Genomic DNA, 22,183 nt, shown 5'->3' with positions numbered 1-22,183 from the left:
TTTCTTCTTCAAAATTCCTACTTTTCTAATTGTTAAAATAGTGTTCGCACCATTGAGCAAGTCTAGTCTTAAAACTGAACTCGATGAATTTGGGACAGACTTTCAGTCTGGATAAAATACAGGTTCAAGAATAAACAGCAACATGATTAATTTCATAAACTGTCATCATAACTGATAGACACATTAGAATGTTTGGCTATTTATTTGGATTTTAGCACATAGATTGATACAGGATTAAAGTCAGAATTCAAAATTTAAAAAGCCAGAATCCTTTTTTGTTTGTTTTCAGTGGCACTACTCATCTGCAAGCATGACAAAAAGATACATTAAAACGTATATGAAAGATAGATAAACTCCTGCTTGCCCTGTTTTAGTTATGTTAACTTAGCAACTGCCTGTTTCTTGGAAAGCGGGTAAGAAGTAGTAAAGAGTTGAAACTTGCCATTGCGTTGTTCTGCTCCTCCAGCGCCGTGGCGTTGATGATGCGTCGGAGGAGCCGGCGGTTGCGGACGGCGTGCTGCTCCCTCTTGTAGCGCTCGTACAGCAGCTGGTTGTGCAGCAGCAGCAGCTGGCTGCGCAGCGTGTGGAGCTCGTCCAGAGGAGCCGAGCCTGACAGGAGGATAACAAAAATTACACCTCTGATTTTCACTTTTAATCACCTTCTTTACTAAAGAAGAGGTTAAAAATTACAGAAAATATTTTTGAAAAAATGACTTTTCTCTCAGTCGTTCGTCTCCCTACAAGAAGTTTTGTTTAAATGGAAAAAGAAAAGGATAATATTTGTAGAATAAAGACATTTTTACCAGAATAACATCTCCCAGCTTCCACTGTTATTGAGATTTTTTTTGTTATTTTTTCAAAAATTACTCAATTCTCTTAATATTCCGACTTTTTTTCTAGTAAAATTAACATTTTATTTTCGTATTATTTGAACATTTTTGTCATACAATTTTATTCTAGAAAAATAATAAAATCTTAGCCTGACACTAACATAAACACTAAATATGAAGGTTTTCTTTTTTTTAACCAAATGGCCATTTTAGGAGTCTGTGTGCTCCAGTTAACATTTTATTGGTCACTAAATTAGTTAATCCCGATTAATCGATTATTAATCGTGACTCTAAGTTATTCCATACAATTAAATATGAAAAATATGAAGGTTTTTTTTTAGCAAATGGCCTTTTCAGATTCTGCATACTCCAATTAACGATTAAACATGTACAAAATCAGTGGATAATTATTTCAATAATCAATTAATCACGATTAATTTGATTAATTGCTTTAGTTCTATCTGAGTTCTACACAACTTAAAGAAATCAAATCTGGCTAAGCATAAAAAGTAAATATAAATGGGGCTTTATTATAGCAAATAGCCTTTCTTGACTCTGTATCCTCCAGTTTACTAAATTAGTTGACAATTATTTCAATAATCAATTAATCACGATTAATATAATTAATCGTTTCAGGCCAAATACTTCTGCTCGGTAAGTCTTGATCTTGTTTCTCATCTGCAGGCCTGCTTCTCATTAACTACTCCGGTTAATGATTAATCAGTTGCTAAATTAGTTGACAATTATGTCAATGATTGATTAATCGATTAATCGAATTAACCGTTTAACCTTATCCTTGTTCTACACAACCTAAAGAAAGAAAATCTCCCTAAACATAAAGTTTTTTTTAGCAAATGACCTTTTTTGAGTCTGTATCCTCCAGTTAACAATTAATCGTATACTAAATTAGTTTAATATTATTTCAAAAATCAATTAATCACGATTAATCGTTTCAGCCCCAGTAGAAATACTTCCTTAAAGCTCTGTGAGTCCTGAAACATCCTCTCACCTGCAGGCCTGCAGTGAAGGCAGCAGAAATGACATGACTTCCATCAGGAAAACCAGGGAGGTTTATTAAATTCCAGAAGATTAATTAGAGTTGCATGTTGTTGTGGGCTGCAGCTGGAGAAAATGAGATTCTTGTGGTCTGGCATCCAAACAACAGAAGCCGAGTCATCTCTAAGTGGTCGGCTTTTCCATTTCGGAGGTGGAGGGATTCATGGGAACTGTGGGAACTTTGTTTTGATCAGCCTGAGCTGAAAAGAGAAAACTCCCTGTTCAGCTCAGTAACACTTTAACATACCACTCATGTCTCGGAGCATGTGACACATCACTGGTGCTCCTCTGATAACTCACTGACTGCAGAGCCCAGAAAAACTCAACTTTTACTTTAAGTTTACTGAATATCTCATAAAAATCCTAATTTTTTGTTTGTTTCAAACAGAAAAACTTTCAGTGATTTATGTCAAGTAGAAAAACATTTTGAGTGATGCATGCTTGCAGTAAATACCAGCGTTTCCATTAAAAATGTGCACAAAACCTGTCAATATTGCGCTAATGTCGAAAAAACACAATTGCAAGAAATGCAATTAAAATCACATGTGAATAAGTTTGTTCACGCAATAAGTCAGAGGTGTCAAACTCACTTTCGTCTTGGGCCAAATTAAGATCATGAATGCTCTTAAAGAGCCGGTTGTGCCAGAATGTATTGATAAAATATTAATAAATAGCTCTCTGTGGTTTATCAATAATATTGAACATCTGTCCACACTGTTCAGTCCCTCCAGAATTTTGCAACTGTTTTTATGACTGTTTTGCAATCAAAATCACTGATTTTATGGAACTCATTTAGAAATATTTGAAAGTAATTTTGCAATATTTGCATATGACATATGATGTTACATGTGACTTTTTGTCATAAAAGTACGAAATAGCTGACTCCTACAGTTAGCATCACTTAAACCCAACATTTTTACATTTTTGTGGAAAATTTGCAATAAACTTAGTCATGTGTTAGCATAAAAAAATCCTAGGATCTGTTGATTTTATGGTCTGGAGTCTAGAGGGCCACACAAACAGCTATGGTGGGCCAGATTTAGCCCCCAGGCCTCGAGTTTGACACATGCGCAATAAGTCATTAAAAAAAACATGCCCTTCAACTACTTCCTGTCTTCTTTTTTGTCATTTCCTCCAGTAGTGACCATCCGGTTGCAAAAGTCTTTTTTTTTCGTTGCACTTTTGCAAAAAAAAAAAACAACAAATTTTGATACAACCATCCTAGATCAAAAATGTATCAAAAAATGTTATTTATTTTTAAATTGCCGTGCAAATGTATTTTTGTAACTAAAATTTGCACAACTTTATGGTTAATGCAAATGCAGTTCACTATAGCTGACTGTTAAAGACAAAAATATGAATCAAAAGTTGAGTGGAAGGAAGAAAAAGATGCCCAACCAGAAGATTTCAGCACCTCTCTGTTCTTACAACATGACCAGATTGACAAAAGATTTAATTCCAGAAACATTTTGAATCTGCTAAACTACTTCCTGGTTTATTCACTTTATATTTGTTTCTTTTTGTTCACTGTTAACAACAATCTGTTGAGCATCGAAGAGAAAAGTTCTCCTTTTGCAGCTCCTTACCTCCAAAGTGAGTCCAGTCAGCTGACTTACTTGGCAAAGGTAATCTGTGAAAGGAAAAGACAAAACCAAAACAAGTTCATTGACGAAATAAACAAACACACCAGAAACTGGACCAAAAATAATTGGTAAGATTTTCTGTTTTTGCAGTTTTCTGCCAACAGGAGAAAAAAAATCTCATTTTAAATTTTTTTATGAAGTAAAATATGTCACTATTTGTTTTTCAGAATTATTGTTTATACCATAAAACCTGTGAATTCATTTCAATATATATCGTTTAGTCAAAATTCACATTTTTATCTTATTAAAAAGTTAGAACTAATGTAAAGGAAAAAAATTGTTGTTCCATAATATGCAACTCTGGAAATTTTATATCAACTGATGTTATATTTAATGATAGTAAAAATATCAAAGAACAGACATTTTAATGAACTGCAAGCAATTTAAGTTCTGCTATAATAAAGTTAATCATGTTTTTAACCTAAAAATTACATGTATTCTGCCATGTTGTCTTCAAAGTGTTTATTTTTTGTTTTTATTTCTGAAAGTTGTTTTTGTGATGTAATAAAGTGATATGTTTACCATTGACTGTGGATTCTGGAAGTAGATCTGTCATGATAAACGATAATATTTTTGTTTTGTTTTGAGAACATTTTCTAGTAATACAATGCAAGAAACACTGTTCTGGAATTGAACAATGCAAGAACAAGTACGAGTCGCTGTTCGACTCCGTACAAGTCGAACAGCGACTCGTACGGAACCGGCGCTTTGCCGGCGGGTTTGGGGAGAACATCTCAAACTTACTGGAGACGTCGTCAGGCGCCGATAAATAAGCTTTAAATGCTTATGAACATTTAAAACCAGAATGTCATATTGACATTTTAAATATCCAATATAAATAAACAAAACAACAAATAAATAACTGTGAGAAAAAAGTACCAGACTGAAGATTTTTATCATCCAGTTTTTGGTAGAAAGAGAGAGGGAAACGATAAATGCGTTTGTTTTAAGTCATCATGAGGTTCACTGATTTAGGCCCAGCTGCCCACCAGAAACTAAACGTAAAACTTGAGCATCACCTCTTCAGGACTTTGTCGTGTGCGTCACTCCCCTGCTGAACAAGGCGATCCAACACCTCCAGTGGCGACGCCGACACCACGCCCTCCTCCTCCCCGTCCTCCAGGCCCTCCTCGCGCTGCAGCAGCCTCTCCATCGCCGCCTTGTGGACCGCCTCTGACGTCTTCTGGCCCACGAACAGCGAGGCGGCCCTGGGCAGGGCCAGCGCGAACAGCGACTCGTACGGAACCGGCACTTTGCCGCACGGGCTCGGGGAGAACATCTCAAACTTGGAGGAGTCGTCGTCGGGGGCGGAGGGGCTCCGGAGCAGGTGGTGGTCGATGGGGGTGAAGCCGGACTGGAAGGACCAGGACCGATCCACGGCGGACCGATCCGACGCTGCTGCTCTGTCGCCAGCGCCGCCGCCTGAGGCGTTCTCGGCTCTGTCCGGAGTGGATGCGGCGTAGCGCGGCTCTCTGATGGGGCCGCCCGGGTGGGCGTTGGTGGAGGAGGTCGGGTTCTGCGTCTGGCGGCCCGTCAGAGTCTCAGTGGTGTGGAAGAAAGGAGAGTCGTAGCCTCTCAGCCCCGGCAGCTCCTGCTTGTCTTCAGTGAGTTTCATCAGCTCCTCTGTGATGGCAGCTGCAGCAGAAACACAAAGAAATTCATGATTAATCTGATTAATCGACTACACACCACAAAAGCTTAAGTATTTATTTTTAAGTTGTTTCTACTGTAAATATCTTAGTACACTTCAAATAAAACTAAATTATAAGTAACAGCAGGACATATAAGCTCTTTTAAAGTCAATAATGATGAAAAAGTTATGGTTCCACCGGTAGAATGTTCCACTGCGCTGTTGCCTAGCAACCCCAGCCACGCCCAGCCCGTTACCTAGCAACCCAGTTCTAGTTCCGTTATAACAAGACATTTTTCCCATGATACAAGTCTAATAATCTGTAAGTGGAAGTTGTACTTTTTCATCAAAATTGACTTAAAACAAGATCCTTTATCTTGCTGAAAAGTTTTCACACCAGCACTGCAAAAACTAAATCCTACCAAATGTTTTTGGTTTAGTTTTTATTCATATTCATATTTTTCATATTATCTTGGAGCACCTGAAATAAGACCAAGCTAATTTATAAGTAACTTTTTGGCAACATATATATATTAGCTTGTTTTAAGTCAATAATTCCTTAATATTAATTTAAGAAGTAGTAGTTCCAGTAAGATTATTTCACTAATAAGGGAAAAATGTCTTGTTACAAGTCAGATAACCTGCCAATGGAAATAGAACTTTTTAAAATTAATCATAAGGAATTATTGACTTAAAACAAGCTACTATTTATTGGCTAAAAGTTAGTTTTTGTTTTTTATTTGAAGGGATGTGCATAAGACAGACATGACTGCAAGTTTTCTTGAATGTTTTTGGCTGTTGTCATGAAGTGTAACTCTGTAAATAAAATCACTTTTAATGCAACTTTGCATGATTTTTCATGGTCGCATTGTTTTGCATCACAAACTGACCTTCTTCTCTCTCCTTCTCCGTTCTCAGCTGAAGGTCCAGCTCCTGCTTCGTCACGAAAACCGACAGCTCCGTCAGCGTCATGGTGACATTCGCTGCACTTCCTGCGTCTGATAAGAAAAGAAACAAATGTTTAAGGACGGCGGATGTCTGAAGAGTACGCTTACAGAAAACAGAAAAGGTTTCACAGATTCTGTGGTTCATTTTAGATAAGGTACGGTACAAACAAAGCTAAACTAAGCAAGAAATAAGCTAAGCTAAGTCAAGGTAAGATATAGTAAAAATGAGCTGAGGTGAAACAAGCTAAGCTAAAATTAGCTATGATACAAGACAATAAGGTAAAAGATAAGCTAAGGTGAAATAAGTTATAATAAGCTAGAAATAAAGTAAGCTAAGGTAAGACTAAACAAAGCTACGTTAACTAAGCTAACTTAGCTTAGCTTAACTGACTTAAGTTAACCTAGCTACCTTAGGTTAGCTTAGTTAAGTTAGCAAAAGTTAAGCTGCTTAACCAAGATTAGCTTAGATAAGACACAACACAATAAGGTAAAGATAAGCTACGCTAAAACAGGTTAAACCAAGCTACACCAAGAGAAGCTAAGATATTACAAAATATGGTAAAAACAAGCTAAGCTAAGGTGAAATAAGCTAAGCTAAGCTACAAACAGGGTAGACTAAGGCAAAGATAAGCTAAGTTAAGCTAAACCAAGATAAGCTTAGATAGGATAACACAATAAGATAAAAAATAAGCTAAGCTATGCCAAGATAACGTAAGATGTGATAATGTGAAAAGAAGATAATGTAAAGAGAAATAAGCCAAGATAATCTACAAACAATGTAAGCTATGGTGCAAATAAGCTAAATTAAACTAAGCTAACACAAGATAAGCTAAGATATGACACACTAAGGTAAATTTAAACTAAGCTAAGCTAAGGTAGCCCAAGAGTTCAATGAAAGCTGCTCACATTTGCAGAAATTTTGGGACAGACAAGTTACCAGTGTCTTCTGTGTATCCTGATTGGAAAAGTTAACCTTGTTTTATTTATTTGTGGGATCTGGTCCACCTTTAATGTGTCTAACCTCTGTTTGCAGCTCCCTCTCCACTCTTCTCCATCTCTCTGACATGCTCCTGTCTCACCAGTCCAGGCTTGCTGGTTTCTCCTGGTCGACGATCCTAAAAAAAAAAAAAAATAAAAAAAAAAGTTATATTATTAGGACTTCATCGAGTTAATTCCTATATGGCAACCTAAACAGCGATGGACGAAATGTTGTGGCGAACATAGTGGCTTCGGTTTATTGAGCAGTGGCTATCAGATGCAGATTAATGCTTCATAGCCATAAAATGCAACTTAAATATGTTTCCACTAAAGAGATGCACTAAATTTTGCTCTTTAAATGTGTATTTTTTGCACAAATATATGTACAATTTGTTCCCATCTGGGCAACAAAACTGTAAAATACAAAGTTTTGAACAATTGAAGTGCAGTTATGCTCCAAAAACATTTTTATCTCTGTCAAACTTTTGGCCATGACTGCATATTTGTGCCACAGAGCCATTAATAAAACAGACGGGGAGTTTTCATACTTTTCTCGGCGGACTGGACTGGACCGTGTTGGCTGGCAAGGAGATTACAGGGAAGTCATCTGACAGAGTGGGAGGCGGGGATGAGGTGGCTGGAGTGCTGGAGGCCGGCGTTCCTTTTCCTCCTGCTCAGAGCGAAACGGAAACAAACGAATTCAGCCGCGCCGTTAAACATGGTGGAGCGCTGCGGCGCGGCGTTCGTTCTGTACCTGACGTGCAGTGGAAGCGGCTAGGAAGGTGTGAGGCACTGTGGGAGAGCTCCAGGTTGGGCGACATGCCCCGGGAGGAAGGGGGCGTGGCCATGCCGCACAGAGAGGAGGGGCTCCACAGGGGGTCCTTCCCCCCACAGGAAGAGTTCAGTTCACTGTTTGAGTTCTGCACAAACACAAACAAACAGAGGACTATTAGGACCGCAGATAAAAAATAATAAAAAAAGGGGGAAAAAATAGAAAGGAATTTGGACATTTTCTCAAAATTCTGATTTCAATTTTCTGAGAAGAAAAGTCAGAATTCTGAAATTAAAATCAGAATTATCAGATTAAAATCAGAATTCTGAAAACAAAGTCAACATTTTGAAATTAAAACCAGACATTTGAGAAAAAAAGTTCCAATTTTGAGCAAAGTTAGAATCCTGAGATTAAAATCAGAATTTTTAGAAAAACGACACTTTTAGAACCAAAAAATAAATTTTTAATTTTGAGAAAAGTCAGATTTCTGGAAAATAAATAACCAGATTTTTTTTTTTCCCAGCGGCCAGAATCTTAAAATCATTTATGAAGAAAATAGTCAGAATTTTGAGATTAAAATCAGAATTTTTTTTTTCTTTTTTCAGTGGCCCAAATTCTCTTCATATTTATTTAAGACATTAAAAACAAAACAACAACAAAAAAAACAAACTAGTGCTGGGCAATTTGAAAAAAATAAAATCTCCCAATTTTTTCAAATGAGAAAAAAAGTTATTTTAATGAAAGTTATTGAGATCGTTTCCAACTTCTGGTGATGAAAATAGATTCAGGTGCTGAAATTTATAACAGCGATACCATCACTTTTCACGTAGGAGTTCTCATAAAATTATGACTTGATCCTCAAAATGTTTAAACTTTATTCTGGTAATAACACTTTATTTTCGTATTTTTTGACTGTTTTCTTGTAATACTATAACTTTATTCTCTGAATTAAAAAAACAAAAATCTTAGCCTGGCCCTAACATTTCATCGCAGAGTTGAAAGCCCAAATAAATAGGAGATTTTCCAAAAATTAAATTTTCGAAAATCGATTGATTGTGCAGCCCTAAACCAGCTGATGGATGATCTTACCTGCCGTCTGGAGGTCTGTGGGCTGCGGTAGGACGAGGAGGACTGAGTCCCTGAGAGGGGCGGCAGGGACAGGGGCGGGGGCAGCGGCTGCCGCGGAGTCGAGAACGGCGTCGAAGAGGAACTTCCTGTTGAGAACAAACATGGCGACCAATGTAAACATAAACGTAGCGCCTGCAAAGTTACTGCCGACAAAATGAGGGATCAATACTTGCTAAAATCTTAGCCTGAAACTAATCTTACACTTAAAAGACTCCAAAAAGTCATAGCATGCCTTTAGTAGAGCTGAAACTTTGAAGCTACGTTTTGGCTAAAGCATGTTTACATGTAAAGATGTTTTTATCTTACATACAAAATGTGGATATTTTTTGTACACTTTTGGCTTCATTACTGCTAACATGTTATTTTTCCAGTAAGTTACATTGTTTTCAGTCTGTGTACTCCAGTTAACAATTAATTGATCACTAAATTAGCTGATGATTATTTCAATAAACTAGAAAATTCCTGAAGAAATTTAACCGGGGCCTGCCAAAGTGTGCCCGTCGGTTTGGACCCAGCGTTCTGATGCTAAACATTAGCATCAATGCTAAACTTAGCTAAATAGTAGTCATTAGCGTGTGGAAAGTCACAAGCATCTTGCCTAACATGGACTTGCACCATTCAGTATATTAAAATGAATGCATAAGTTGAAATTAGCCAAAATGCTAATGTAAGCCTAAATACTTTCTGTAGCATGTGGGGTATCATTTGAATGTTGTCTGTAATTAACTTACTCCACTCAGTATATTAAACATGGCTAATAAGTAAGAAAAATAGGTAATAGCTTATTTAAGCTAAAAGGCTAATGCAAGGGCGCAGCAAGGCAGTTAAAAAATGATTTGGGGTCAAAATGACCCTCCATTTCTCACTCCAGCGGAGCGGCAGTTGGTGTCAGTTACACTCTCATTTTTTGAAAAATCAAAAACTTTGGGTCGCTTAGAGACAAATTGTGGACAAACCGTAATTGGTATCGACGAGCCGTCTTCACTTTAGAAGAGATCACGGACGTATCTACAAATTGAAATTTGAATGGCATTTCTACGTGAATTCTTGACGACACAGAAAATCCTCAAAAATATGGTATTTTTAGGATTTTTCTTTTCCTTGCTCCATTGACTTATAATGGGTTTTTTTTGTGAATTATGTCGCCATGGTAACCCCGAATCCCACCACAATAATAGCTCCAATGTCGTGAATTTTCCGCACGTTTTGATACCTCATTTGTGGCTGGGCACGCAGCGGTACGAGCCGCATTAACGATCACGGAAGAAAAATAAATAATATTAAAGATGCTCATTAGCATTAGCCTTTTAGCTTAAATAAGCTATTACCTATTTTTCTTACTCATTAGCCATGTTTAATATACTGAGTGGAGTAAGTTAATTACAGACAACATTCAAATGATACCCCACATGCTACAGAAAGTATTTAGGCTTACATTAGCATGGGTGTAGAACAAAAGGTGCCTGCAATGCTATGGGCAATTTTTATTTATTATTTTATTTTATTTATTGCAGTTTTACTATAAACTGGTTAAAAAATAACTGAATTATTCATTTCTAAGCCCCTTTTCCTTCTCTTATACAAGCAGACAACACATAGGCTCAACAACACAAAAGCTTCATATTTATTACAAAGTATTGATCTATGAATTAATTTCTTCCTGTAATGGAAATGATTTCTGATTAAGTTTTCTGTTTTCATGCTTTCATGGATTGTTCTTCTTTTTACCTTTTCTATAGGTTTTCATGTTAAATTGCACTTTTTTGTTAAGTTTGTTAAACTACCTTGAATCTGTATTTCTAAATAAAGACTAACAGAAAGATCACACAGTAACTTTTATTTTTTTATAAAACCTGTTTTGTTCTTATAACAAACAAACCAGATAAAACAAGTTTGGGTTTCTTTATGGTTCAGAGAATTAAATTATGATTACAATTATCATCTAATATTATGTACAGATTAAACTCTAATCTTAATTTAACATCCTGGAACCTGAAGAATCCAAACCTGTTAAATCAACTTTTTTATGTTTGGTATAAAAAGAAAAACAGGATTTATCAAAGAAAAGCAGGTGAATGGACTGAACTTGTGTAGAGCCTTGCTGGTCATGTTGACCACTCAAAGCGCTTCACACTACAGTCACATTTACAAACACACACATTTACACCGACATGCAGGTCGGAGGGCAACTTGCCGCTAAGTGCCCCGCCCCGGGGCAGCTCAACATGTTGCTGAGGAAGCTGGAATCGAACTTACAACCTTCGGTCACAAGACGACCACTCTACCCACTGAGCCACAGTCGCACTAAAAAGCCACTGCATGATCCTTTTGCTAATCTTCTTTAAAATACAGATTTAAACAGTTTAAAAGCTACAATTCAGTGCAATTTAATATAAAAAGTGAGTAGAAACGGTAAACTAAAGGACAAACCATAAAAGCACAAGTACAGTGAAAATAAACAGAAATCATTACTATTAAAAGAAGAAATTTTAACTCTTAAATCAATACGTTGCTATAAAAATTGAGCCCAGTGTTGATACGGCGCTAAAACAGCGAAGGGAAAAGGGCTAACGTACGGCTAATTTAATTAATTTTAAAGTTTAACAATAAAGCTGCACATGTGTTTGGGGTTTCTTCAAATCTTTGGGGGCAATTTGCAGTGACCAACTGACCTGACCTACATGTTTTAGGAGATGTGGGGGGAACCGGAGCACCCGGAGAAAACCCACGCAAACACGGGGAGAACATGCAAACTCCACACAGATGGTCTCTGTGAAGACGCAGCGCTAACCGCTGCACCACCGTGCTGCCCACGTTTTTTCCAATTGGGTTGGGAAGGGATCTATGTTCTAGTTTGTCAATGAGAGATAAAACTTTAACGTTTTAAATTTGACGGAGCGTGGCCTGGCGCCCCGTACACAGAGGCTACAACCTCCATGAGTTTGAACCTCCAGAACATTAGACATGTACTTGACAGTCTTCACTCTTTAGTTTTGTTTTTTGTTTGGCTTCTGCCATCGCAGAGTGTTCCATACTCTTTTCCAAAATGAAATTTTAGAGTTTTTCTTCTTACCGTCCTGCATGGCTTTAATATCCAGATTGTCCAAATCCTCCAGGACGGTTTCTCGGGTGATCTCTGTCTCTTCTGAGGATTCCGGATCGTTGGAACAACCTGATAAAGTTTCTCCTGACATTTTCTCCTCTGGAGAATCCTCTTGACTTAAGCCATCAACCGGGTCCACTTGGTCCTGTGAGACTTCCTCCTCATCTTGGGAAACTGTGATGTGTTGTTTTGGGAAATCATCTTCTTCAGGTCTCAGTGTGTTGGGCAGCAGGAGATCCTCTTTCGCTCTTTGTAAATCATTTTTCAAACTTCTGATCTCCTGCTGATATTTCTCTTCTTGATGTTGAAGTTTTTCGATTTGTTGCAGTGCAGATCGGTTTATGTCCCATATAAGCTTCTCCGCCTTTTGTCTTTGTAAAAGAGCCATTTGATCCTGCTTTATCTTTTGCTGGTAGGTCTCAATCTGCTGCTGTAACTCCATTACGTCTGTTCTATGTCTAGATTTTAGCTCCTCATGTGAAACATGAACCCGATCCAGTTCATGGAACATCTGCCTGTCCCTGTGTCGCAGAATTATTATCTTTCTTGCCATTTTTTGGAAGAGCTCTTCCTTCTCAGCTCTCAGATTGTTGACAAGCTGCAGGTTCTCTCTCTCTCTCTCTACATTGGCGTCTTTCTCACGTCTCGCCTCCTGCTGATATCTCTCCACGTCTTGCTGTAATCCAGAAACTTCACTATGATATTTAGAGTTCAGTTCACTGTATGAATGTCTGAGCCGAGCCAATTCTTCCTGCAGACGTTTCTCGTTGTCTTGCAGGGACGCAATCTTTTGGGACATTTCTAAAAACATGTCGTCCTTTTCAGCTCTCAGGTCTTCTAATCTGGCGCTCTCCATTTCCAGACTGGAGTCCAGTCTTTGGGTTTCCCTGTGTAAAATATCCAAGTGTGCAGGAGCGAAGCTGCCTTGGGGGTTTTGCCAGACTCCCGTTCTTGCCTGGAGTCCCATCATCCTGTTGCGGTATTTCTGAAATTGGTGAAACATTTCTACCTCAAATCCTTTAGCCAAAATCTGTCGTAAATTACTTGAACCGTCGATTGGAAAGAGCTTTGCGCACGTCTGAGCTAGTCAGTGATATTGCAAGCAATGAAAAATATGCAGAATTGTGTCACATACAATTCTGAGTTGATGACATCACAGACTGCATCGCCAGTGACATCACAGAATCTTCCTTTGCTGGCGGTGTGACATCATTCCACCACCAAATATCTCACTATTCATTCTTGTTTACATTCAAAATAGTCCATGATTCACTGGTTTTTATCCAAACTCATTTCCGTTTTGGGCCAAATCAAAAACCTGAATGTTCATAAAGGGCCTGTTGTGCCAGAACATATTGATGAAAACCAATTAAATTGTTAAAATATCAATAAATAGGTGTTTCAGCATCAATACGTGTTTCTTAAAATAACATAATATTGAACATGCTTTCCTTATGGCCCTGAGACGATTCATTGCCAGAAGAGGAAAGCCTGCAGAGCTATGGTCTGATTGTGGGACCAATTTTAAGGGAGGGGATCGGGAACTCAGAGAAGCCTTTGCCAATATGTCAGAGACGCTGCAGGGGCAATTAGCCTCCCAGAAGATTAAGTTTCAGTTTAATCCCCCAGCAACCCCACATTTTGGCGGAGTGTGGGAGCGAGAAGTTCGTTCAGTGAAGGCAGCTCTCCGAAGCTGTGTGGGTTCCCAACCTCTTCAGGAGGCGGTACTTCTCATGGTTCTTCTGGAGGTGGAATCAATACTGAACTCAAAGCCTTTGGGCTATGTATCAACTGATGTGGCAGACGTGGACCCTGTGACTCCAAATAGTCTCCTCATGGGGCGGCGTGATGGATACCTACCCCAGGTGGTCTACCCAGAGAGAGAAAACCTCAGTCGAAGACGTTGGCGGCACTCACAGATTCTTGCTGATCACTTCTGGGCAAGGTTCATCAGAGAATACCTTCCTGGCTTACAGACAAGACACAAATGGCAATCAAATCCTCCTGGACTTCTCCAGAATGCAATCGTTATGATTGTGGATCCCCAGCTGCCCCGCGCCTTATGGCCAGTAGGTCATGTGATCAAGATTCATCGTAGTGATGATGGACATATCAGATCAGCGGATGTGAAAGTTAGTGAACATGTCTACACTAGACCAGTTGCTCGGTTGGTTGTTTTACCAGCTGAAGTAAAGGACACTGAGAAGAGCAGCCAGACACCCCCCAAAACTTAGTAATGCCTTTTATGTTTAGCAAATGTGTAGCCACATTTGGGGGCGGCTGTATAGAAGGCGCTGATATTTTTTGTATTTTATTTTGTAATATTGGTTTCGAACTTACCCTAGGAAGTGACGCAAGTCTCAGTTAGTGCTGCGCTACCGCTCATGAGAGCAATTTAATATACTTCCGGGTCAGTTTTGCTACATTCTTAGCATGCGAAGACCGCATTCCTGGTGTAGTCCTGAGAAGTGATGCTCCGAGTGTTAAGTTGATGACAGAAAGTAAGTACTGCATGTAGCGTGCTGTTTGTTTATTCTAGATTCAGTTTGTTATGTGTGTTAACTACGGGAGAACGAGTATGCGATGTTGTGGGGCTCTCTGAGCGCCGGGAACTCAGTTGAACCTGCTCGGCCTTCGTAGGTTTACCTTAAATCCCATTGTTTGTAACTGCATTTCGGCTGCATCTGTTATTACTTTCCATTGAGTTATTGCAGCAGATATATGCGCTGCCAGCTGCCGCCATTGTGTAGTGATTTTATCTGGCCACATGATGGCGCCAAAGTGCCTCTTATGCTAAACTGAGCCGAAGGGCTGTGTTCGTGTTTTCACCGAGGCTGCGCCTAATGATGTAACCTTTACGTAAATTGAGTTATTTGTGTATGTTGTGGATTTACATGCAAATGTTGATGGTTGAGTTTATTTCTCGTTCGATATTTTTGTTTGAGTTTGTATTAGTTGAACCTCTATTCCGGTAATATGTTAGCCTAATGGCAATTTATTTGTTATTACAGACTGCTGGCAACACTGAGCATCAAGACAAATAAACCAGCTCACATCTGAAGTTAAAGGTTTTTTGTGAATTATGTCGCCATGGTAACCCCGAATCCCACCACAGTAATAGCTCCAATGTCGTGAATTTTCCGCACGTTTTGATACCTCATTTGTGGCTGGGCACGCAGCGGTACGAGTCGCATTAACGATCACGGAAGAAAAATAAATAATATTAAAGATGCTCATTAGCATTAGCCTTTTAGCTTAAATAAGCTATTGCCTATTTTTCTTACTTATTAGCCATGTTTAATATACTGAGTGGAGTAAGTTAATTACAGACAACATTCAAATGATACCCCACATGCTACAGAAAGTATTTAGGCTTACATTAGCATGGGTGTAGAACAAAAGGTGCCTGCAATGCTATGGGCAATTTTTATTTATTATTTTATTTTATTTATTGCAGTTTTACTATAAACTGGTTAAAAAATAACTGAATTATTCATTTCTAAGCCCCTTTTCCTTCTCTTATACAAGCAGACAACACATAAGCTCAACAACACAAAAGCTTCATATTTATTACAAAGTATTGATCTAAGAATTGATTTCTTCCTGTAATGGAAATGATTTCTGATTAAGTTTTCTGTTTTCATGCTTTCATGGATTGTTCTTCTTTTTACCCTTTTCTACAGGTTTTCATGTTAAATTGCACTTTTTTGTTAAGTTTGTTAAACTACCTTGAATCTGTATTTCTAAATAAAGACTAACAGAAAGATCACACAGTAACTTTTAGTTTTTATAAAACCTGTTTTGTTCTTATAACAAACAAACCAGATAAAACAAGTTTGGGTTTCTTTATGGTTCAGAGAATTAAATTATGATTACAATTATCATCTAATATTATGTACAGATTAAACTCTAATCTTAATTTAACATCCTGGAACCTGAAGAATCCAAACCTGTTAAATCAACTTTTTTATGTTTGGTATAAAAAGAAAAACAGGATTTATCAAAGAAAAGCAGGTGAATGGACTGAACTTGTGTAGAGCCTTGCTGGTCATGTTGACCACTCAAAGCGCTTCACACTACAGTCACATTTACAAACACACACATTTACACCGACATGCAGGTCGGGGGGCAACTTGCCGCTAAGTGCCCCGCCCCGGGGCAGCTCAACATGTTGCTGAGGCAGCTGGAATCGAACTTACAACCTTCTGGTCACAAGACGACCACTCTACCCACTGAGCCACAGTCGCACTAAAAAGCCACTGCATGATCCTTTTGCTAATCTTCTTTAAAATACAGATTTAAACAGTTTAAAAGCTACAATTCAGTGCAATTTAATATAAAAAGTGAGTAGAAACGGTAAACTAAAGGACAAACCATAAAAGCACAAGTACAGTGAAAATAAACAGAAATCATTACTATTAAAAGAAGAAATTTTAACTCTTAAATCAATACGTTGCTATAAAAATTGAGCCCAGTGTTGCTGCGGCGCTAAAGCAGCGAAGGGAAAAGGGCTAACGTACGGCTAATTCAATTAATTTTAAAGTTTAACAATAAAGCTGCACATGTGTTTGGGGTTTCTTCAAATCTTTGGGGGCAATTTGCAGTGACCAACTGACCTGACCTACACGTTTTAGGAGATGTGGGGGGAACCGGAGCACCCGGAGAAAACCCACGCAAACACGGGGAGAACATGCAAACTCCACACAGATGGTCTCTGTGAAGACGCAGCGCTAACCGCTGCACCACCGTGCTGCCCACGTTTTTTCCAATTGGGTTGGGAAGGGATCTATTTTCTAGTTTGTCAATGAGAGATAAAACTTTAACGTTTTAAATTTGACGGAGCGTGGCCTGGCGCCCCGTACACAGAGGCTACAACCTCCATGAGTTTGATTCCTGTTTTCCTCTCTTGCTCGTCTTTCTCCTTCTCTAAATATCATAAAAATCCAGAACATTAGACATGTTCTTGACAGTCTTCACTCTTTAGTTTTGTTTTTCTTTTTGGCTTCTGCCATCGCAGAATGTTCCATACTCTTTTCCAAAATGAAATTTTAGAGTTTTTCTTCTTACCGTCCTGCATGGCATCCAGATTGTCCAAATCCTCCAGGACGGTTTCTCGGGTGATCTCTGTCTCTTCTGAGGATTCCGGATCGTTGGAACAACCTGATAAAGGTTCTCCTGACATTTTCTCCTCTGGAGAATCCTCTTGACTTAAGCCATCAACCGGGTCCACTTGGTCCTGTGAGCCGTCCTCCTCATCTTGGGAATCTGTGATGTCTTTTTGTTGTATATCATTTTCCTCAGGTCTCAGTGTGTTGGGCAGCAGGAGATCCTCTTTCGCTCTTTGTAAATCATTTTTCAAACATCTGATCTCCTGCTGATATTTCTCTTCTTGCTGTTGAAGTTTTTCGATTTGTTGCAGCGCAGATCGGTTTATGTCCCATATAAGCTTCTCCGCCTTTTGTCTTTGTAAAAGAGCCATTTGATCTTGCTTTATCTTTTGCTGGTAGGTCTCAATCTGCTGCTGTAACTCCATTACGTCTGTTCTATGTCTACATTTTAACTCCTCATGTGAAACATGAACCCGATCCAGTTCATGGAACATCTGCCTGTCCCTGTGTCGCAGAATTATTATCTTTCTTGCCATTTTTTGGAAGAGCTCTTCCTTCTCAGCTCTTAGGTTGTTGACTAGCTGCAGATTCTGTCTCTCCCTCTCTACATTGGCGTCTTTCTCACGTCTCGCCTCCTGCTGATATCTCTCCACGTCTTGCTGTAATCCAGAAACTTCACTATGATATTTAGAGTTCAGTTCATTGTATGAATGTCTGAGCCGAGCCAATTCTTCCTGCAGACGTTTCTCGTTGTCTTGCAGGGACGCAATCTTTTGGGACATTTCTAAAAACATGTCGTCCTTTTCAGCTCTCAGGTCTTCTAATCTGGCGCTCTCCATTTCCAGACTGGAGTCCAGTCTTTGGGTTTCTCCGTGTAAAATATCCAAGTGTGCAGGAGCGAAGCTGCATTGGGGGTTTTTCCAGACTCCCGTTCTTGCCTGGAGTCCCATCATCCCGTTGCGGTATTTCTGAAATTGGTGAAACATTTCTACCTCAAATCCTTTAGCCAAAATCTGTCGTAAATTACTTGAACCGTCGATTGGAAAGAGCTTTGCGCACGTCTGAGCTAGTCAGTGATATTGCAAGCAATGAAAAATATGCAGAATTGTGTCACATACAATTCTGAGTTGATGACATCACAGACTGCATCGCCAGTGACATCACAGAATCTTCCTTTGCTGGCGGTGTGACATCATTCCACCACCAAATATCTCACTATTTATTCTTGTTTACATTCAAAATAGTCCATGATTCACTCGTTTTTATCCAAATTCATTTCTGTTTTGGGCCAGATCAAAAACCTGAATGTTCATAAAGGGCCTGTTGCACCAGAACATATTGATGAAAACCAATTAAATTGTTAAAATATCAATAAATAGGTGTTTCAGCATCAATACGTGTTTCTTAAAATAACATAATATTGAACATGCTTTCCTTATGGCCCTGAGACGATTCATTGCCAGAAGAGGAAAGCCTGCAGAGCTATGGTCTGATTGTGGGACCAATTTTAAGGGAGGGGATCGGGAACTCAGAGAAGCCTTTGCCAATATGTCAGAGACGCTGCAGGGGCAATTAGCCTCCCAGAAGATTAAGTTTCAGTTTAATCCCCCAGCAGCCCCACATTTTGGCGGAGTGTGGGAGCGAGAAGTTCGTTCAGTGAAGGCAGCTCTCCGAAGCTGTGTGGGTTCCCAACTTCTTCAGGAGGCGGTACTTCTCATGGTTCTTCAGGAGGTGGAATCAATACTGAACTCAAAGCCTTTGGGCTATGTATCAACTGATGTGGCAGACGTGGACCCTGTGACTCCAAATAGTCTCCTCATGGGGCGGCCTGATGGATCCCTACCCCAGGTGGTCTACCCAGAGAGAGAAAACCTCAGTCGAAGACGTTGGCGGCACTCACAGATTCTTGCTGATCACTTCTGGGCAAGGTTCATCAGAGAATACCTTCCTGGCTTACAGACAAGACACAAATGGCAATCAAATCCTCCTGGACTTCTCCAGAATGCAATCGTTATGATTGTGGATCCCCAGCTGCCCCGCGCCTTATGGCCAGTAGGTCATGTGATCAAGATTCATCGTAGTGATGATGGACATATCAGATCAGCGGATGTGAAAGTTAGTGAACATGTCTACACTAGACCAGTTGCTCGGTTGGTTGTTTTACCAGCTGAAGTAAAGGACACTGAGAAGAGCAGCCAGACACCCCCCAAAACTTAGTAATGCCTTTTATGTTTAGCAAATGTGTAGCCACATTTGGGGGCGGCTGTATAGAAGGCGCTGATATTTTTTGTATTTTATTTTGTAATATTGGTTTCAAACTTACCCTAGGAAGTGACGCAAGTCTCAGTTAGTGCTGCGCTACCGCTCATGAGAGCAATTTAATATACTTCCGGGTCAGTTTTGCTACATTCTTAGCATGCGAAGACCGCATTCCTGGTGTAGTCCTGAGAAGTGATGCTCCGAGTGTTAAGTTGATGACAGAAAGTAAGTACTGCATGTAGCGTGCTGTTTGTTTATTCTAGATTCAGTTTGTTATGTGTGTTAACTACGGGAGACCGAGTATGCGATGTTGTGGGGCTTTCTGAGCGCTGGGAACTCAGTTGAACCTGCTCGGCCTTCGTAGGTTTACCTTAAATCCCATTGTTTGTAACTGCATTTCGGCTGCATCTGTTATTACTTTCCATTGAGTTATTGCAGCAGATATATGCGCTGCCAGCTGCCGCCATTGTGTAGTGATTTTATCTGGCCACATGATGGCGCCAAAGTGCCTCTTATGCTAAACTGAGCCAAAGGGCTGTGTTCGTGTTTTCACCGAGGCTGCGCCTAATGATGTAACCTTTACGTAAATTGAGTTATTTGTGTATGTTGTGGATTTACATGCAAATGTTGATGGTTGAGTTTATTTCTCGTTCGATATTTTTGTTTGAGTTTGTATTAGTTGAACCTCTATTCCTGTAATATGTTAGCCTAATGGCAATTTATTTGTTATTACAGACTGCTGGCAACACTGAGCATCAAGACAAATAAACCAGCTCACATCTGAAGTTAAAGGTTTTTTGTGAATTATGTCGCCATGGTAACCCCGAATCCCACCACAATAATAGCTCCAATGTCGTGAATTTTCCGCACGTTTTGATACCTCATTTGTGGCTGGGCACGCAGCGGTACGAGTCGCATTAACGATCACGGAAGAAAAATAAATAATACTAGAAAATTCCTGAAGAAATTTAACCGGGGCCTGCCAAAGTGTGCCCGTCAGTTCAGTCCTGATCTGTTTCAACTGAGTGTTCCATCATAGTTAGTCCTAACCAGCAGCCAATAGCCTCCTGAGTTCCGTTGCTATGGTAAATAATTGTCTCTGCCAACTGTGAGCTGTGAGTCAGACATGCAATAAAGAATAAGGAAACCCTTATTGGGTGTAGAGTAATAGGTTCCTGCCATTGCTTTGCATGGCAGGCCCCAATGATCAATCGTGATTAATCGTTTCAATCCTAGTCCTAATACATAAAAAATTTCTAAACAGGGCTGTGAAAACTTTGAGAGAAAATGTATATCTTGATTTTTGGCAATGAAATAAACAGAAATATGAGATGAATTTAGCATTAAAACGTGTCAATGTGTTTTCTCACCGTAGCTGCTGTGCAGGTCTGTGTAGGGGCTCGACGTGGAGTCCTGCGCCCGCAGGTGGGCTTGTGGGTAAAAGTTCTCAGGCATGGTGGCGTAGCCCTCCTCACAGGACGCCTCCTTTGGGTCTAGGGACACTTTGGCACATTCAATGACGATATCATGGATTTCATACTTTTTCCACCTGGAAAGAAAGCAGAGAGCCATCAGGAAGAGAGAAACGAATAAAACTAAAGAAGGATTTTATCCAGGAGGAGCAGGATGGGTTCACCTGGTGGGGTCAAGTTCGTGGTCCTTGGTTCCCGTCACCAACTCGGGATGTATACGAACATGTTCAAGCATTGGCTGAAAGGGTTTCACACAATTATTAACGCTGACCAGTTATGCTTCATTACATTTTGCTTATGAAATCATAAGTCTTACATAATGAGATTTTATTTGTTTTAGGGCTTCCGGTCACTTTAAATTTAAATAAGCTGCTGCTGGCCACGCCCCCAATTCAACATTTACACTCGTACCTGAAAATGGCTGCAAACAGATGCGCAACTGTACAATCTCACATATTTAAAAAGCATTAGTAGAGCCTCCTGCACAACCAACTAGAATGCAGCAAGTGGTTTCTGGATTTTAGGTCAACAACAAAACACTTGTCTTTTCCAGCAGCCATTGTACAGCGGTAAAACCAGCTGACCGAACATGCTGGAGCTCAGCTTTGGTTGCTAGGTGACAGGCAGTGTCTGCCGATTTGTGACGTTATATTCATAGTTTTCATGCAAAGTCTCACTTCCAGAAACGTTGTAGCCAACAGCCATATTGGTAGGTATCCGTAACTAACTGCCATGGCAGTTGCTATGGAGTTGCTATGACAACAATAAATAAGCCACAGGCTTAGAACTAGCTCTCACCTTGTTCCTACCTAACTTACAAACAATATAAGGACATTACAACTACCTGAGTCCTCTACCCACCTCTGTGTAAAACTAAGACAAATATCAGCGATATTTACGGAAGAACTACCAACATTAGCTTAGCTAATATAGCTTTTATCCGCTAGCTAAGACTGACATGTAGCCTACATGTGTGTTACATGTACCAACTGCCAGTCATCAGAACCTTGTCATTCACACATAGAGTTTGTACGTCCTTTACAAATCCATTTAAATATTAACTGTATGCATCCATAGATTTCAGGCGAAGCTCGTCCACGTTGTTCGCACTTATTAAGTTCACAAGGCAGTTAAGTGTAAGGCACTATGAGATCGGCGGCAGCTTATCCACATTCTCTGTCTCATATGGGTCGATCCTGACAGCAGCCATTTTGTTGATTTATTTTTATCTAACACATTGGTCAAGATCGTCAGTAG

At 39.5% G+C, this 22,183-nt stretch overlaps 1 protein-coding gene and 2 long non-coding RNA genes across 5 annotated transcripts in view; 2 read left to right on the top strand and 1 right to left on the bottom strand.

The window, feature by feature from the left end:
- tsc1b (TSC complex subunit 1b) overlaps positions 1–22,183 on the bottom strand; it is a 33,753-nt gene that overhangs the window by 5,794 nt on the left and 5,776 nt on the right. For 2 of the 3 annotated variants that reach the window (XM_032570148.1, XM_032570147.1), the window contains exons 7-16: positions 21,091–21,164; positions 20,825–21,003; positions 8,946–9,070; positions 7,839–8,004; positions 7,633–7,754; positions 7,128–7,221; positions 6,050–6,157; positions 4,549–5,164; positions 3,473–3,516; positions 443–609 (exon numbers count right to left, since the gene is read on the bottom strand). In XM_032570148.1, the coding sequence (XP_032426039.1) occupies positions 443–609; positions 3,473–3,516; positions 4,549–5,164; positions 6,050–6,157; positions 7,128–7,221; positions 7,633–7,754; positions 7,839–8,004; positions 8,946–9,070; positions 20,825–21,003; positions 21,091–21,164 (1,695 nt within the window). Of the gene's footprint in view, positions 1–442; positions 610–3,472; positions 3,517–4,548; positions 5,165–6,049; positions 6,158–7,127; positions 7,222–7,632; positions 7,755–7,838; positions 8,005–8,945; positions 9,071–17,154; positions 18,342–20,824; positions 21,004–21,090; positions 21,165–22,183 lie in introns of those variants that run through there. The other variant, XM_032570146.1, reaches the window with a different exon arrangement.
- Positions 13,453–15,154, top strand: LOC116724687 (uncharacterized). The gene is made up of 2 exons (XR_004340243.1): positions 13,453–14,588; positions 15,099–15,154. It is a non-coding gene; the product is annotated as an uncharacterized LOC116724687 (long non-coding RNA).
- On the top strand, positions 18,435–20,245 carry LOC116724689 (uncharacterized). Its single transcript, XR_004340244.1, has 2 exons — positions 18,435–19,679; positions 20,190–20,245. It is a non-coding gene; the product is annotated as an uncharacterized LOC116724689 (long non-coding RNA).

This window comes from Xiphophorus hellerii, chromosome 8 (assembly GCF_003331165.1).
Source record: "Xiphophorus hellerii strain 12219 chromosome 8, Xiphophorus_hellerii-4.1, whole genome shotgun sequence".
NCBI classification, from domain to species: domain Eukaryota; kingdom Metazoa; phylum Chordata; class Actinopteri; order Cyprinodontiformes; family Poeciliidae; genus Xiphophorus; species Xiphophorus hellerii.
This window is presented reverse-complemented; position numbering and strand designations above follow the sequence as displayed.